Below are 17,679 nucleotides of genomic sequence, written 5' to 3' on the forward strand. Positions count from 1 at the left end.
TAAATTTTTGATAATTGTTTCATTCCCATTGCTTCTGTGTTCTACAATCCCCCAATCAGTATGCTTGCTGCAAAATGGAAACATTCCCATTAAGTATCCCAGGTCTTAAATAAACTCCAAGTAAGACTCGCTTCATAATTCCGCTCTCATAGCAGAAAAACCTCATGCAACTTCTCCAAGTGTTTCTCCTTTGCATTGTTAGGGCAGCCAAAGACAAGGAGGGAAGCTCTAACACTGGGAAGTTCCTGCGGCTGCCAAATTACACACAGGCTTGTCTTTTAAATTCTTTTATCTTCTATGGGAACCTAAATGGTCCTCTCAATTTATATCAGATGAAGTGTGTATTTAACCTCAGGAACTTCAGACTGCTCCCTGCTGAGTAGGGTGAATGAACCACAACTTTTCAAAATAAATAAAAGCGATCCCAGTGTGCATAAGCCAGCCATTTCACACTTTCTGCTCTTTGAGGAATAACAGTAATTTTTTGGTATAAGAGGGCATGTAAATCTTACATAGTAATTCGTGATGGGCAGGTCAAGGAGTGGCTGAGGAATAACATTTTATAATTGCTAAGGAATATTTTATTAGCTTCTCAATTTGTGGACTGAAGCAACTCAGACGAATCCTAAGTAATACTTACCCATCACAGACTTCCTTTATTATTGCAGACAGCGGTTTTTTCTGCAAAATAGCAAAAAAGGGAAACGCTGTTAGTTTCATTTCATCATTTTAAATAAAAGGAAGAAGAAAAAGAAGCCTAATAAAAAGATATCTATGTAAGGAGAATTTACATTTGCTATTCTTGGTTGTTGTCAATAAGTGGGTTTTCTCCAAGTATAATCTACTGCCATCCGCACCAAATACATTAATCATTTATTGCCCTTGTGGTCCTCTTTTTGATTCTTAATGTTATTAGTTGAACAAAACGTGCATCGTATTTTAACTTAGCTGCGTTAAAATCGAGATGAAAACATAGCGGCAATGAAAGCCCCAAGGTCAAATGATAACCGGAATTCCTCGGGAGTAGTACAGAGGCTGGCAACCAGCAGTTTGGCTTTATGCAAACAAGCTTGGATTCATGGTATTTTTACGAGACCCTGTGGCAAAGGCAATATGAGGCATTGCGAAATTGTTCCTGCAAAGTGCATAGAATTCTCCTCTTCACTGTGGCCCTGACCAGCGCCAATCAGGCAGCAGCTTGAGCTGGACACACTTGAGTAATGAGACCGTGACACCATGCGCCGCGGTGTCAACTGGCTGGCTGGCTGACTACAGCTGTGCTCTGGGCCGAATAGCCACAGCTGTGCTCCGCCTGCCTCCTGAGAGAAGGAATGCAGCAGAGAGACACACACACAGCTCACCCAGGCATGTTGAAACTTCTCTACTTCGGATGCAAACAGACACGGTCTGCCCCCTGGGGTGGGCGGCAGTGTGTCAACCAAAAGAACAAATCACAGACAAGAAACAAAGGGGGAAGAAAAATCAAAGAAATACAACACATGATCTTAGATTTTCAGATACAAACATACAAAAGCTATCTACATATAAACATGTTTTCCTTCTGTGCCTCTGAAGGGCAATGTGGTATGGGGAGGGGAATTCTGAATCAAGCAGAATCACTTCAAATCCTACCTCTGTTCACTTGCCTGCCGTGTAACCTACAGTTTCCTTAAATTTGCTGAACCTCAACCAATTTATCTGTAAAACAGGCATAGGGCCTATCCACTCCTCGGGGCTGCTATAAGAATTAAATTAAATGAGAATTAATACAAAGAGCAAAAAATTTCAAAAAAGGGTTAGGGTTCTGGCTTCTCACCCTCTTGTATCACAGAATAGGTTCCATTTTTCTCCTTTACATCCTTGCCTTTGGACACGACGCTACTATATCTACCCTGTTGGTGAATTCTGAACACTATTCACAGTCCTTTCTAAGGGCCTCCAGCCCCAGCTAAAATCTCGGTCCACAGGATTCCCCCAATGAACGCCCACCCACCAGAGGTCTGGCCTCTATGAGTGAGTCCGCCGCCATGTGTTCAAAAGAATGCCTGACTAAACTAAAAACCCAGTGGGAAGAAGGGGCACCTAGAATCACTGAGGGGTGGGAAGGTGCTGGGAGTACGCCGACATCCTGAGCTGGTCTCCTTTAGAATAAGATGAGAAATGGTGATTGGTTTTACAATGAACCTACATTTTATACAAGCCAAGGGCTTCGCAAGAACTCCTCCACTGTTTATGGCTTCAGCGGTGAGTTAAGGGGCAAAGGTGTTCTCACAACCAAATGATAAAGGAATTTTAGGAACACAGTTCTGCCCAGAAGAAGAGGACTTTGCACTTCCAACTGCCAGAGACTTCTCCAGGCTAATCGTATTTCACGAAAACCTGCCAGTCCTAGACCCCTCCTCTTACGTTTTGCCCCCTCAAAACTGAAATCTAAATCACAGGGCTGGATGTCAGCCTTCAGTTACACTGCAATAATAGATCAGACCAAGAAAGCGTTGCCGCTGATGTAGGAGAAGGCACCTAAAACAATAGCTCCCAGAATTAGACTCCCTCATTGAGGTATCAGAGAGGAATTTCATAGATTTTTCATTCATGTCTGATTCATAGATTCGGAACCAAATCTGAAAAGAGAGCCGTCTATGGGGTACTTTTATATTTAGAATATTCTTCAGTTGGGGGGCACCTGGGTGGCTCAGTCATTAAGCTTCTGCCTTTGGCTCAGATCATGATCCCAGGGTCCTGGGATCGAGCCCCACGTCGGGCTCCCTGCTCCGCGGGAAGCCTGCTTCTCCCTCTCCCACTTCCCCTGCTTGTGTTCCCTCTCTCGCTGTGTCTCCCTCTGTCAAATAAATAAAATAAAATCTTAAAAAAAAAAAAAGAATATTCTTCAGTTGGATATATGAAAAGAGTACAGACCACGGGGGAACTCAGAGATTTAACAAAGATTTCAGAAAAGCTCTAAACTACCGATGTAAAAAGGAATCACAGTTAACTGAACATAATGCACCCATCATGCAGCCTTCACCGCTTAAAAGGAATGTTAGGTGAGGATGGGGGCTGGCTCCACGACCTGCGTCCCACACTGCCCCCTCCACTCTTCTCACTATGCCAACGAAGCATTAGCCCTCACCACCCAAGTAGTTCCACTGGCCTTTCAGTCCTTGGCTCCCTCATTGCAGCCACCTTATTTAACACTATTACTACTACCTTCTTTTTGAGACCCTCTTTCCAGAGCTCCTACGGTATTTCCGTCAGTTTCCTACCGTTTTAACCAACCAAGCTTCAATAAAATCCAAGAGAGCCTTCATTGTTTCTCTTTTGCCTCTAGCTACCTAACTCCAAATTGTCTCTTCCGCTTTTACCTAATCGGTCAGTTCCTCATTCACTTCAACTGCCTTGAGTGTATATTTAGTTCTGACCCCAAATACTCTTGCAAATCTCTGAGAGCTTGCTAGATATAGCATTTAACTCTCCTGCAGGCATCTAATTGAAGACACAAACAAAAACCATCACTCTCACCCATCAATCTGCCCCAACAACAGCCTGGCCCCAAAGGTCCCCTACCCCCACCATGACATCTTGCTCTCGGGGCACCACAACAGCTCAGGAGCATCATTAGCCTTCATTCCTTCACTCTCCAGGTCAGCTTGGTTACAAGGCCCTGTAGCATTTTCACATCATGACTTCTCACCTCCCAACTACTCTTCTAAAATACGGACATTCCTCATCCCAACTCCTGTTAACAGACAAACCTTCCCCAATCCCGTCACCTCTCACTCTGCCTCCTGAGTCCCAGTGCCATTCCGCAGTGCTAGCCACTTCTCACAGATTCTCAGTCAAATGCTTCACCAGCACATCAAACTCTCATTCCTATCTTCCACGACTTCCGACACTCGACTTGACTACTTTAGGCAGTTTTTTTTTCACATACATTTGTACAGAATTGTTCTTTGCCTTCCCCTTTTCCTTACCCTGTTTTGTGATACCCAACTTTACACTGAGTCTCATCGTTATTTCCTCCACCACCTCTCCCCCCTTTATCCTTTCCAGACCTTACTATTACCTTTATTAAGAGTTCTCAGGACCCCAATCACCAGATCCTCACAAATAAGTCTCCACATCCCCAGGTTTTTTCTCTCCAACCCCTACAAGGACCATAATCAGACAAAATCAGACTTTCCCTATAAACTTCGCTCAGGTCACTCTTCACTCCAATTTCCTCTACGGATCCCCAGTGACCATCACCTACAGGGTATAAATCCTTTAATTAACTTGTCATCCGAGGCCTTCCACGATGTGGGCTCAAGCAGTCAAACTTTCTACTAATGCTGTTATGTGTTGCCCTTGCTTCTGGATTCTGATTCACCAAAAAAAAAAAAAAATCCCACTTCCATACTTTCACCTTACACCATTTGTTGAAATGCCCCTCTCCTTTCTGTTTCAGCTCTAACCCAATGAACTCTTACTACCACTAATATCCATGTCAAAGCCACCTCCTTCAAGCAGACGTCCATGATCTCCCCTACCACACAGAGATCACTCCCTCTGTGTCCTTAGCACATTAAATAAATCACTCCCAAAACCTTTGTGTCTGTCTCATCTTCTTGTCCCTTGAGAACAAGACGTCTTAATTCATCTATGTTAATATCCAGCCTTCAGTACTAGTTACCACAGTATACAGGGGCTAAGAGAATCTAAAAGGAGACTCAGTACCTTTCTATTCAACGGAAAATCCACACATTCACTTTCTGTTAAAAAAAAAAATACAAACAAACCCCCAAGAAAGTGTTCCATATAAAGCAAACTATTCTGAAGATTAGCCTGGATTTATTAGCACACATCCCCCTACCTACCATGTAAACTACCCTGGGTGGCTCTAAGCAGCTGCTGATTATAAGCGGTGAGGCACGTGAAGGCTGTCATTACTCCCCACACAGACAACTCTAGAAGGAGTTCTGTGATTCATGCCTTGGAAAAGCACTGAGCAAGCTAGCTGATGATGAGTGTAACTCAACCAGTGATAAAACAGATACCAGTCAAATGACTGTCACCATCCCTTAGCAAGGTCACACAGGTGAGCAGCATGACCATAAACAGGACTGAACAAGATACCTCAAGCCAAACACGCTCGTCTGGTGTCACCACTTTTCTCACTTCCTATATACAGCCCTCAGTCTGACACGAGCTCTTTGCCTGACTTAAATTCCAAGCCAAACACCGGCTCTGCCCATGTTTTAGTTAACATTTGCTCAGGCGACAGAAGAGGTTTCTGCCTATCTGTCCAGATGGCAAAGACTTGAGAGTGGGGTGACATCTTGATAGCTTTCAGTGGGCCTGATGAATAATTCGTCTTTCACCTCATTGAGAGAAAAGGCTCAGGAGAAAAGAAAATGTGGCCTAAAAGGCTAAAAACTGATTCTTCTCTCCGTGATTTCAAAAAGCCTAAAGGAACTAGAAATAAAATTCTACACTCTGAATATACCTGGTTTTAGAATACTGAGACAAAATTATTTTAACTACCTGAGTATGTTTTCATAACTTAAAAAAAAATCATAACTGGGGCACCCAGCTGACTCCATTGGTAGAACGTGCGACCCTTAATCTCAGGGTCCTGAGTTTGAGCCCCACACTGGGTGTGGAGCCTACTTAAAATTAAAAAAAAAAAAAAAAGTAACTAAATTCCTTAAGCTTTTTGTTTTGAAGGTCAAAACTATCTTCTTGGACTCAGCAGTGAGCTGAGATGGGAAACGCAGGAATGTTTTTAAAGATAACCTGACGGGTCAGACAGTTATCAGATTTCAACATGCCCAGGATCAGGGATGGCCTCAGACCTCCACGTACTTGTCCTCCTTCCTCTTTGCAATGGTGAGGTCATCTTGCAGCATTCGAAAGTCTTCCTTCACTTTATGTTATTCTGGGAAAATCTTAATGTTGGCAGAAATATTTTTATTTGTCAAACAAAGTATGCATTTCCATATGAATCTGATTGGCAAAGTACGATGTGCCAACGGTTATATTCAAGGAGTAGCTTTTTTTGTTTTTTAAGATTTATTCCTCCCTTTTCATTTTAACTCTCATTCTCCAAAAGAATTCCTTTATTTAACTTAATTTGCCCAAGACAGGAAGTCCAGAAAGCAAATTTCCCATACAAAAAGATTTGTTTATCTACTTTCCATAAAATCAGCTAGATCTTTGAGAACAGCCAAATTCCCTAGCAATTCATTTTTAATCTATGTCTCTGGCAACACTCTCTTCTCCCTGGTCCTTAAAGTGGGTGTTGGTCCTTTGCTTTCCTTTTTATTATCTCTCCCTTGCCTTTAATGAAATGCCAGTATCATAAATTCCGAATCCATGCCTCTCACTCCGACCCCGCCTCTAAGGTCTACTCCAGCATTTCCAATAACCCCTCGTGTGGATCCACGTGGATCCCGTCATCCCTTCAGCCTTCAGTCTTAACACTTCATCTTCTTCCTTACTAAACCAGATCTTCCTCTTGGCTCCCTTTTATCTCTTAAAAAAATTATTCTCCCACCCAAACCAAATGGTTCAAGACATCGGAGAACCCCGGGAAGAGACATCCTTGGGAATCCCTGCTTATTTATTTCAGAGGGGGCGGAGTCCAGCCTGCCTTGAGGCTCCTTCCCCAGAGACAGCACCACGGTTCTGCGCATCCACATCCCCTCCCTGACTTGCCTCTGATGAGCTCAGTTCCTATTTAACTACCTGTTCCTATCCTTTGGCCGAGGCACCTGGCCTGGAGACTTACGCAGCCCAAACGCTCACCTCGGGGCTCTGAAGTCTGTTGGTGCCCACACTGCTGTCTTGACACCGGCACATGGAGGCTGGCAGCACCCCCAGCCAATGTGACCCACGTGACCACATGCCTGTGAGCCCCTGTAGATTGTGGGCTGCAATTCTTGCCTCTACATTCACTTCTCAGGCACACATTTGTCCTAAGATGGACATCCCCCAGCAAAGAAAGCCTGGCTTTACTGAAAGCGCATTCATTTCAAATGTTTTTTATGACCCAAGGGGGGAAAATACTTTTGTGATGACATTAAGAGACACCAGAAAAGCATTTAAAATGCTGAAGTTTTATCTACTCCCCGCTTTTGGAGATCTTCCCTCAACTCGGAGCTCCCGAACAACTTTAGAAAAGGACTTCCTAGACTTGAACCCCCAACTTCTGCAGCTCTGGGTTTTGTAACCTGAGGCTTATGACTGCCCTTGGTGTTTCCGTCTTCTTTTCTGGAAATAAAAAGTCCCTCGCACACTGTAGTGTCACGAGTCTGACTTGAGATGGCCTAAGTAAAACCTCTGAGACAGCACCCAGGACAAAGTATGGCTCTGCACGTACCAATGAATAGGCTCTCTCAATTCTCATATCCTGTTTGGACAGTTTGCAGGTACGTTCTTAAAAAGTTGGTTACATAAATACATGGATGAATACCCAATTCCTCTTTCTTCCTTGAGTGACTCCAGCCCCGTTGCTGCCTTTGGCTCTCATCTCCTCCTGTTCTTCCTTCTTCAGCTCATTTTCATTTTGTCTGCCCACTTGATTATACTTGCTTTGGAGGCAGAGACCACCTCCAAGACACCTCGGTCACCTCCCAGGCGAGTGGCTGCCAGACGGCCGCATGGCGTGCAATTAATGCATGCTGTTTGATTAAGAACACATCTTCTTTTTTCAGACTTTTAGCTTCTTTCTCGTTCTTCTGGTCCCTTTCCGACTGCCACTGAAGCTCGGGCAGGAGCTAAAGATGGAATGTAGCAAGAGGAAAGCAGAAGCAATCCCCGATCCCCGCCATGCATCGGCCTTCCATATGGCCATTGCCTTACAGTCTTTTTAATTGCAAAACTGTTTTCCGCAAAGACTTAAAAGTTTTTTGGTCCTAGACTATTAAAAAGCCTTTCTCCAATGCTTTAAAAGAATGTGACAGATGCTTTATTCTGATACTTTGAGGTGATATAGCACAGTGCTCGGGATTCTACTTTGCTTTATAAATGGAAATTCATTGAACATATTCTGCACAGCAGTTAGGAGTAACGTTGGCCCAGAAAGAAAAGAAACCCAGCTTCCAAATGTCAGGACACCTCTGAGAAGGGAAACGCCTGTTAACTATGACTTAGTCTACGATATGATTTGGAGAAACTTTAATGTATGATAACCCGCCCAGTTCCTGGAGGTGCTTCCTGACATTGTGTCAATGACACCAGTCATTTTAGAACAGCTATATCTTCCCCCCAATGAGCCCTACAACTATTCTCTATGCTTTGGAGCCATATACCTTTAGTGTGGAGGAATCTGATGCACTCTGAGGGGTGTGTATGCTTCCTCTATTTTCCTAATAGCAGCCTAAATAATCTGAAGGAGAATGACAAAACCACACTTTTCTGGAGCAAATTCAGCTGGTTCTTGGAAAGCAAGTATTTTAACAACAGTTCCAGTGTGAATCAGTGACATTGTGTCATTGCAGGAATTGTCAGAAGTGACAAAAGGGCTCACAATGACATCTCCGTAGTAAAACCCTGTGTATCACGTTAATTTTAAAAACTGAAAGAAGACAGGCTATGCCACCTTTTCCTTGAAAAATGAGGACCCGTTTCAAAAATGGTTTCCTTATACTGACTTGTTTCAAGCTTCATGAAACTAATTAAATATTACATTTTAGCCATATAAAGTACAATCTTTGTGTCATAAAAATTACTGGACTGCAGAGATGAGCAAAGACATAAATAGCGCTCTTATGTGTTAGTGGGTTAAAGACAAGTGATAAAACCTTTCTCTTTTAGGTATTCTGATATACTTCTCAGCAGACACTATTTCTCTTCAATTGCAAGGGAAACTGCAATTTTAGAAAGTGATAAAAATATAAAAAATGAACAATGCAAAAATGAAGCACTACTCATATCAATTATCTTCTGTGATTCTCCTAGTCCTTGACTACTTTCTATTGTCCTAATATCAATGTTGATAGAGATACAAGAAACAAAATTTTTCCCCAAATTTCAGTATCTCAGGCAGCAACAACAATCAATTTCTCAATTCCTATATACCTCTGAACCTACCTAATATCAGTCCTCTCCAAGAAGTTTGCCCAGATGACTCCCCACTGGCTGGCAGGACACGTTACTCCACCACACACTTGCAACCAAGTATACTCTATGTGAAAATGAGGGATTCACACCGCAAACCAAGTCAGGTCTTATGGTCTGCCTAACCTTCGCTCATGTGAAATAGTCTTCTTATTTGTGTCAAGTTCATATGTGGAAGGTGGATAGTATTTATGTGCATGGCTTAAAATCTAAAAGGCAGGGGCACCTGGGTGGCTCAGTTAAGCGTCTGCCTTTGGCTCAGGCCATGATCCTAGAGTCCTGGGATCGAGCCCCGCATCGGGCTCCCTGCTCAGCGGGAAACCTGCTTCTCCCTCTGCCTCTGCCACTCCCCCTGCTTGTGTTCATTCTTGTTCTCTCTCTCTAATGAATATAATCTTTAATAAATAAATAAATAAAATTTAAAAGGCAGACAGGCTCAGTAAGATAAACAGAAATGACTGTCAACCCGAGTGGGTAAGGTTTTATCAGACCAGGTGAGCAGATACAAGAAAGCCAGATAAAGCTCTGAAGGCAAAGTAAGGTTCAGGTTCAATTTAAACACAGGATTATGAAGGTTTATCAACTACAAAGAAATTGAGATTGGATATAAGACAGCAGGCAAAAGCACACGGAGAGGAACTGGTGGTAAAGGGAGTTTTAAGAAGTGAGTTTGCTTTTTCAGTTCTTCCGCCCTTCTACTTCTTGACTCTCTTTGCTATGTAGTGGGTTTCCTTCTCCATGAGTGGATGCACTAATGCCAATTCGTCCTTCTTTTTTGAATGGTAATGGATGTGCTAAGACATCTGCCAGCAAGCAGTGGAAGGACATGGGCTTCCAATTCTCAAATATATGTCCCAGAAATGGGACAATGATAATCTAAGGCTGAACTACAGCCATGAATAGTAATAGAACAGGCTCTTCTGGAACTGTCTGGAATATGCAAACAAGGGCCGCAACCTCACACACTTTCTAAAACTTCCCTACCTTTGAAATATCACCAACTCAGACTTCTATTATCTATCATCATTTGGCCAGCCTTTCTGATACTAATGATAATAATAGTAGCCATTTATTGAATGACTACCATATTTCCCCTACAAGATGTTATCACTAAGTCTATTTCACAAAAGAGAAAACTGTAAGAGGATCTTGAGATATTAGGTAGCTGCTCAAAACTGCAAAGCATATGGAACAAAGCCAGAATTTGAATCAGACCTATATAATTCCAGAAGCCTTGCTCTTTAACTCCAGCCCACATCTGGAGTCCTGGCCACTGTGAACAACAAACCCAAGTGCCCAGAACTAACACCCAAGGGGAAGGGTGCTGGAATTTGTGGACAGCCTGGCACATAGTGAGTTCACAATAAATATGATTTAAGGCATGATGTTTTAGCACTACCATGAGAATAGTAGATGACCCTGCATCAGTCATTACCCACATAAATTATGATGAAATCCTAAGTTAACACTGAACCTTTTTTTTAAGATTTTTTAATTATTTATTTGAGAGAGAGAGAGAGGCATGAGCAGGGAGGAGGGGCAGAGGGAGAGAGAGGAGAGAGAGAAGCAGGCTCCCCGCTGAGCAGGGAACCCGATCAAGGGCTTCATCCCAGGACCCTGGGATCATGACCTGAGCCAAAGGCAGATGCTTAACTGACTGAGCCACCCAGGTGCCCCAACACTAAGCCTTTTTTAAAAAAGATTTATTTATTTGAGAGAGAGAAAGAGCATGTGTGCACTCGTGTGCACATGGGGAAAGGGGCAGAGGGAGAGAATCTCAAGCAGACTCTCTGCTGAGCACAGAGCCTGGTGCAGGGCTCAATCTCACCACCCTTGAGATCACAACCTGAGCTGAAACCAAGAGTCAGATGCTCAACCCACTGAGCCCCAACCCTGAGACTTTTCATATCCAGTAGAAGAATTCTTGTGCTTAGGTCCTCTTCTCATCTTAGGGTAGGCTCAAATCCACACCCTCATTCCTCACTTCACTGTAGTCCCCTTCTGTCTCAGGCCATTTTAACTTGAGTGTGTATCCTTCCATAACCTCAAACTCAAACCTTTCCCCAAAACTCTCTTTCTCAATTTTCAACTTTTACTCATCTTCTAGTTTGCCAGAAAAATAAGCTTACAGTCAACATTACAGCTTCCCTGCCCTTCCTATCATTTGTCAGCCCTACCAAGTCACTCGCACGGTTGACTCTCTAAACTGTCTTCTTTATGCTGCCCGAGGGTACACAGAAGCAATTAAAAATAGATGCTCAGGGCACTTCTGGCTGAAGGTATAGTAAATGCAAAGGCATGGCTAAATGGATGTTCGTGTGGCATATGCACAAATGAGAGAGAGGGAACAAAGAAGAAAGCCAGAGGCAAAAGATGTCTAAGTCCTGTAAACAACTCTTGATGATTTGGACCTATCACGAGTTTTTAAGCAGGAAAGTGACATAATCAAATGTGCATTTTCTAATGATAGTGATTGCCCTGGAGAGGCCAGTTAGGTGGACAAATTGGCCAGTGTACTGAAACCCAAAGGAAATCTGAAAGGAGGTACAGCCACATAGATACCTGCCTTATTCCCCTGAACCCATCTGTAAGGTTCTGGACTGTGAGTCCACCTAAATATCTTTCCACTAGTGTTTTCTATTGTGAGAGCTGCCACCACTGTTTGCCCAGCTATTCCCACAAGAAATGTCGAAATCATCTTCAACATTTCCCTCTCCCTTACCCCTCCCCCGCATACAATCAATCATCAATTTCCTGTTAATTTAATCTTCTTATACATCTTGATGAGACCTCTGTTTCACTTCTTTCTATCTCCCATCACTATCGTAAGCCACGGCATATCACTTCTTGCCTGGACTATTGCAAGGACTATCTAATTAATCTCTCTTATTTCATTTTATCTCTTATAAAATATAAAGACAGCAAACATATTTCTTCTCTCAGCCGAGATTTCAGTTTAATTGAGCAAAAATGAACTCTACCATTCTCCTTTTCCTTCTGAAAATGAACTGCAGATTTTAGGCTGCTTTCTAGGTAGACTTCAGCAGAGAAATCTTCTAAAAGTACAAACCATACCATGTCGATCCCCTGCTTATAAACCTTTCCTTTTCTTGTGGCTCTTCGACAAAGTACTAAGTCCATTCAGCTCCTCATAGTAGAGCCTCTACTCATCCAACCAGCCAAATCCAGAGCCCTTGTTCTCTCCCCCTGTGGAATTTCTCTTCAATTACAGAGAGGTAAAATATTAGCCAAGATCTCTTCACATATTGCCTCTCCACCATTCAGTCCATTCTTTATTAGTAGGACTGCCAATTAGACATAAGCCGAAATCTCTTAGTGTATCCTTTTAACACAACTTCATGTTCATATTTTTCATTCTTTCATCTTTTGGGCTAGGTTCTGGACGAATTCCTCATTTTCATCCTCCAAGTTATCAATTCTCTCTTTAGCTAAATCTACTGTAGGGTTACTTTGCTATGCATTTTATTGTTTTTATGTATCTTTCATAGTTTTTTTATATTTCACTTACCATATGTATATTTTCCATTTCTACGATTTCTAATTGGTTCTTTCCCATATCCATATATTCCTCAATTTATATCTGCCTACTTTGTGCTCATAATCTCCTGCTTGTGTAGACATTGTCCTCTCTCTTTTAAAGTTCTGCCCTTTGGGGGATATCTGCCACACTTACGCTTTAGTCCTCCCTTGTTGCTCTCTCTGTTCCTCCACACTGCCCAGAGAGAACAGGGCCACCAAAGCAACAGCAACAGATGGGATGAAGAAGGACCAGAGGGGGGCCAGTTCTCGGAGGTAACTGATTGGACAGAAAAGCTGAGGGAGAGAGTAGAGCCTAGGAGGACATACAGCTTCAGCTTCAGCAAGCTGGATGTATATTCACATCTATTACTAGAAAGAGGAAAGCATGAAGATTCGGAAGCAAAACTACACAGGTTTTGGAGGAGAAGGAACAATAAGGACAGTTTTGAATATATCGAGTTTGTGGAGCAAGGGACATATAGACGGGCAAGGCAAATGGGCTGACAGGTAGTTGACTGTATGTGTCAAGAGGCCAAGAAAGAAGTGAGACAGAAATGACCAGCATCCTATGGTGATGAGGCTGATAAAGCCAAACAGATCCCCACAAACTTGTCCCAGAGTAATGACACATCCACAGCCATTTTGGTTTTTTGGTTTTTTGGTTTTTTGGTTTGTTTGTTTTGGCGGGGGGGCAAATGGAGAGAGAGAGAACCTCAAGTAGGCTCCATGCCCAGTGCAGCTTGTGGTGGGACTGAGGTGGGGCTCGATCTGGTGACCCTGAGATCATTAGCTGAGCCCAAATCAAGAGCCGGACACTTGGAGCACCTGGGTGGCTCAGTTGGTTAAGCATCTGCCTTCAGCTCAGGTAGTGATCCTGGGGTCCTGGGATGGAGCCGCCCCACCACCGTTGGGCTCCCTGCTGAGTGGGGAGTCTGCTTGCCCCTCCCCCTCATCGTGCGCGTGCGCGCGCTCTCTCTCTGTCTCTCTCTGTCTTCCTCTCAAATAAATAAATAAAATCTCTAAAAGAAAAAAAAGAGCCAGACGCTTAAGCACCTGAGTCATCCAGGCGCCCCCACAATCATTTTGAAAATGGATATATCTTCTCTCAAAGCCATTTGGTTGTCTTTTGACTATGAATGGCTATGATGGAAGGACAAAAATAAATCTTTACAAAGCCGATTAATAAAATGCAAGAACATATTTAAAATGCACAGTGGGAACAAGGACAGGCATGTTCCTCTCACCCCGGCCACCCCCTTGCAGAAATATTTCCCTGCTGAAATCCACCTAGAAAGCAAACTAAAATCTGCAATTCATTTTCAGAAGGAAAAGTGGAATGCTAGAGTTCATTCTTGCTCAATTAAACTGAGCTCTTGGTTGACGGGAGAACTATGTTTGCCGTCTTTCTCTTCCAAAGCATGGCAAACTCTATTTTACGAGGTTAGATAGACTCCGTCATACGCAGAGAGAAAGAGCTAAAACCAGAAAGGGAAGTAGCCCGGTCACTTCATTTTAGAGGAAGTTTAAGAAATAAATGCAATAATGCCAAAGCCAACAGGTGCAAAAATCAGATGAGGGATGACTATTCCTGTCACAATGTCATTCTACCTTATGATGACATCACAAAAAGCATCAGCACAGCATCACACCGGCTTTGGTGCATCTTTGTTTCGTGGAACAAAAGGAGCTCTTGCAGGTGCTGTTTGTACTCTCGGAGAGCAAGGAGAGACAAAGAATTAGCAGGACCATTTTACTGATGAAGGTGTGAGGCACTCGCTGAAGGCTTACCATGGGAACCAGAAGTGTTGTCAGCACAGAGCGTCAGAAATCTAGAGGGCCTCACAACGGTGACTTACAAACCTGGGTCCCAGACCACCAACATCACTGGGGAGCTGGATAAAAATGGGAATCCCTGGGCCTCCAACTGTACCTACAAATAATCCTCTCCGTATGTTCAATATGTTTCATATGCAATTCCAATGCAGAACCAAGCTTGGGAACCACTGATTTAGTCCATTCGAGAGACAGAAATTGGTCTATTGCCCAAGGGACATTTGGCAATGTCTAGAGACATTTTTGGCTCCTTCAAGTAGGGGAGGGAATGCTATTGGCACCTACTGGGTAAAGGCCAGGATGCAGCTTACATCCTAAAATGTACAGGATGGCCCTCACAACTAAGAATCATCCAGTCCAAAATGTCAGTGGTGCTGAGGCTGAGAAACCCTGATATAATCCAACTGCTTGGGGAAGAATAGTCCAGGAAAATCACATGACTTTTAATTTTTGCCAAACAAGGTTGGAACCTCCCATTCCAGAAATTCAGTCTCATTTTCCGGATTCTATGGAATTTTAAAATTGTTTATTGTGGTAATTTACACATAACATAACATTTCCATTTTTAAATGTACGGTTCAGTGGTATTAAGTACATTCCTATTGGGTATTCTGTGTGCCTTGTGATCGTAAAGCTCCGAATTCAAAACTTCTTATTTAGAGCTCAGCTGTCATTTTAGTTCACCAGGCTATCGATATTTAAATGTCATGGGAATTCTGGGTTTTCAGGCTACAGAACTGGCTTTAATGCACTTAAGGGGACGTTTGTATTTTTGGTTCCAATCTTGCCTGAAACACAAAAAGCTTGTTCTCTTCTATGTACCACTCTGAAAAATTCATAATTGACTCCTAATGGAAGCAGAGCGTTGAGTGATTATCTCACTGAATCCCCACAATGCCAGGAAGGATGCATGAATATTGCCAAATTCTTCCTTACAAAGCAGGAGGCTTGTCCCCAGGCACACAGCTCTTAAGTGACAGCCCAGACTTTGAGTCCATATGCGTCTACCCCCATTCCATGCTTGTAAGCACCAACCAAACCACCTCTAAGCAGTGTCCGGCCTCAAAAGGACGTCTCACTTCAGGTAGGCTCCTTCTGTAGTAACCCAGGTCACTTGCCACATTTTCCCTAATTTTTTAAAAAAGATACCATCTTTGCTTTTGGAACACAATGCGTCCCTGGAAATCACATCATTAGTGGATGGAGCAAGCAAAATGGCAAGGGTGTATGTGTCTGCTCAAATCAGACTGCTGTTAATGGTGGGGGCTGACAGGGGAGGGGGCATGAGATGAAGAATCTGAAAAAGAACTACCGGGCAAGTGAAAGAAATCAGACAAAGACAAATACTACACACGGTATCACTTATATGTGGAATTTTTTTAAAAAATCAAACTTACAGAAACAGAGAATAGAAAAGTGGTTACCAGGGGCTGGGTTGGGGGTGGGGTGTGTGTAGAAGAAATAGGGAAAGGCTAGTAAAAAGGTACCAACTATCACCTGTAAGAAGAATAAGGCCTAATGTATAACATGGTGACTGTAGTTGATGACACTGTATTGTATAATTGAAATTTGTTAAGAGAGTAGAACTTGAATGTTCTCACACACACACACACACACACACAAACACATACACACACACACACACACACACAAGATAAATATGTAAAGTGATGGATGTGTTAACTCAATGGGGGAGAAGACTTTCACAGTATATTTGTACATTAAGTCACTGAGATGTACACTCTAAATACCTTATAATTTTATATGTCAATATACCTTGATAAAGCTGAAATGAAATTAAAAAAAAAAAAAGAGAGCTACCAAACAGATTTATGGTTTAGAAGAAATTGCCTGGGTTTTAGCATCACTCAGGGCTGGATTCAAATCAGGAGCTTCCCAGCTATGTGACCTGAGGCAGATTAATGAACTTGTGAAAAATTATAGACTAGGGAGTCTACAGACTGCCTTGCTGGGCTGTAGTAAGGGCATGAAATCCTCCATGCTGAGCTCATGGTCCGTGCTTTCATCACTACTGCTACTGCTATCACTATGTACAGAATGAGCAAAACTCCAACATCAAGCACAACAGTGTAAACGTGCTTTATGCAAGTAATGAGCTTTAGGAAGTTGTTGGGTAAATCAAATTTATACAGCTTAAATATACTACAGAAATAAGACTGTTGAGGGAAAAATGCAGGCAGTCGTTCTGTACATGCTTGCCTAAAAGCACATCATCTAGGTTTCTTTTAGGGAAATAAAATCCCCAAACATATATGGGTAGGGGGTGCTACTACAATTCTTCTGTTTGGAGGATGGAGAACATCAATGCTTTACTCTCATCCTTACTGCTTATAGTTCAAACCTAAAGCAGACACACACAGAAACAGAAATCAATGTGAGGGATCACAGCATACAAATGTACATAAAACACAGGCTGACCACCAGGAGCATATAATCTACTTCAAAAGACATGGGTACATTAAAAAAAATGTAAGTAACATTCTGTGCAGAATATATTAACTGAATAAAAGCTATAGGCAAAGGAAATGGTCTAAGAAATCAGAAGGATGGAGAAACAACTGCGTGATACACACAAAAAAAGGTTTGAGTAGGAAGGAGGCTCTGGGCAGTGCTCAGCGAAGCCAGGATTTAAAGGAATGAAGAGCTGAACACAAGGGCAGGAGAAATCCAAGCAGGCTTACTCTTAGAAAGAAACCGCAAGAGATGAACAAGTGTATAAATGTGCGTGGACACACTTCTAAAGGGGCAGCTTCTCTAAAGCAAGATGGCACTTGAAAACTGCACACGGCACCTGCACATACCTTGAACCCTGGATAGTATGAAGGGAAATCATGGAGGGGACATGAAGTCAAGTTAAACAATCTGAATCAAGTCTCAGAATCACTCAAGAATCATCTCCATGATTTTTTTTTTCAATTGTGGTATACTCTCTTCAAACAAAATCTTTTCCCAAAGCATCCAAAAATGACACAGGTCAATACAAGCTGCTGTTGCAGGAGTGACCTTGGAGAGCCCGGAAGCACACTGCATACACTCCTCACCCCTGAAGCATCTGAGAAGGATCCTTGAGAAGGATCCAGCTAAGGTTGAAAACCATGCATCTCTCTCCATCATCTTTTCTGGGCCTGAAACTGAACCCAAGTGTCTGTCTGGTGCCCAGGTAATAGAGATGATCCAGACCCCTTGCCT

At 42.8% G+C, this 17,679-nt stretch overlaps 1 protein-coding gene across 4 annotated transcripts in view; it reads right to left on the bottom strand.

Moving 5' to 3' along the window:
• Window positions 1-17,679, bottom strand: part of ELMO1 (engulfment and cell motility 1) — a 525,187-nt gene that overhangs the window by 403,389 nt on the left and 104,119 nt on the right. For all 4 annotated transcript variants that reach the window (XM_025873160.2, XM_025873157.2, XM_025873158.1 and 1 more), the window contains one exon: window positions 641-681. In XM_025873160.2, the coding sequence (XP_025728945.1) occupies window positions 641-681 (41 nt within the window). The remainder of the gene's footprint in view (window positions 1-640; window positions 682-17,679) is intronic.

Source organism: Callorhinus ursinus, unplaced genomic scaffold, assembly GCF_003265705.2.
Source record: "Callorhinus ursinus isolate GAN/ISIS: 27379988/994484 unplaced genomic scaffold, GSC_fseal_2.0 scaffold12, whole genome shotgun sequence".
NCBI lineage: Eukaryota > Metazoa > Chordata > Mammalia > Carnivora > Otariidae > Callorhinus > Callorhinus ursinus.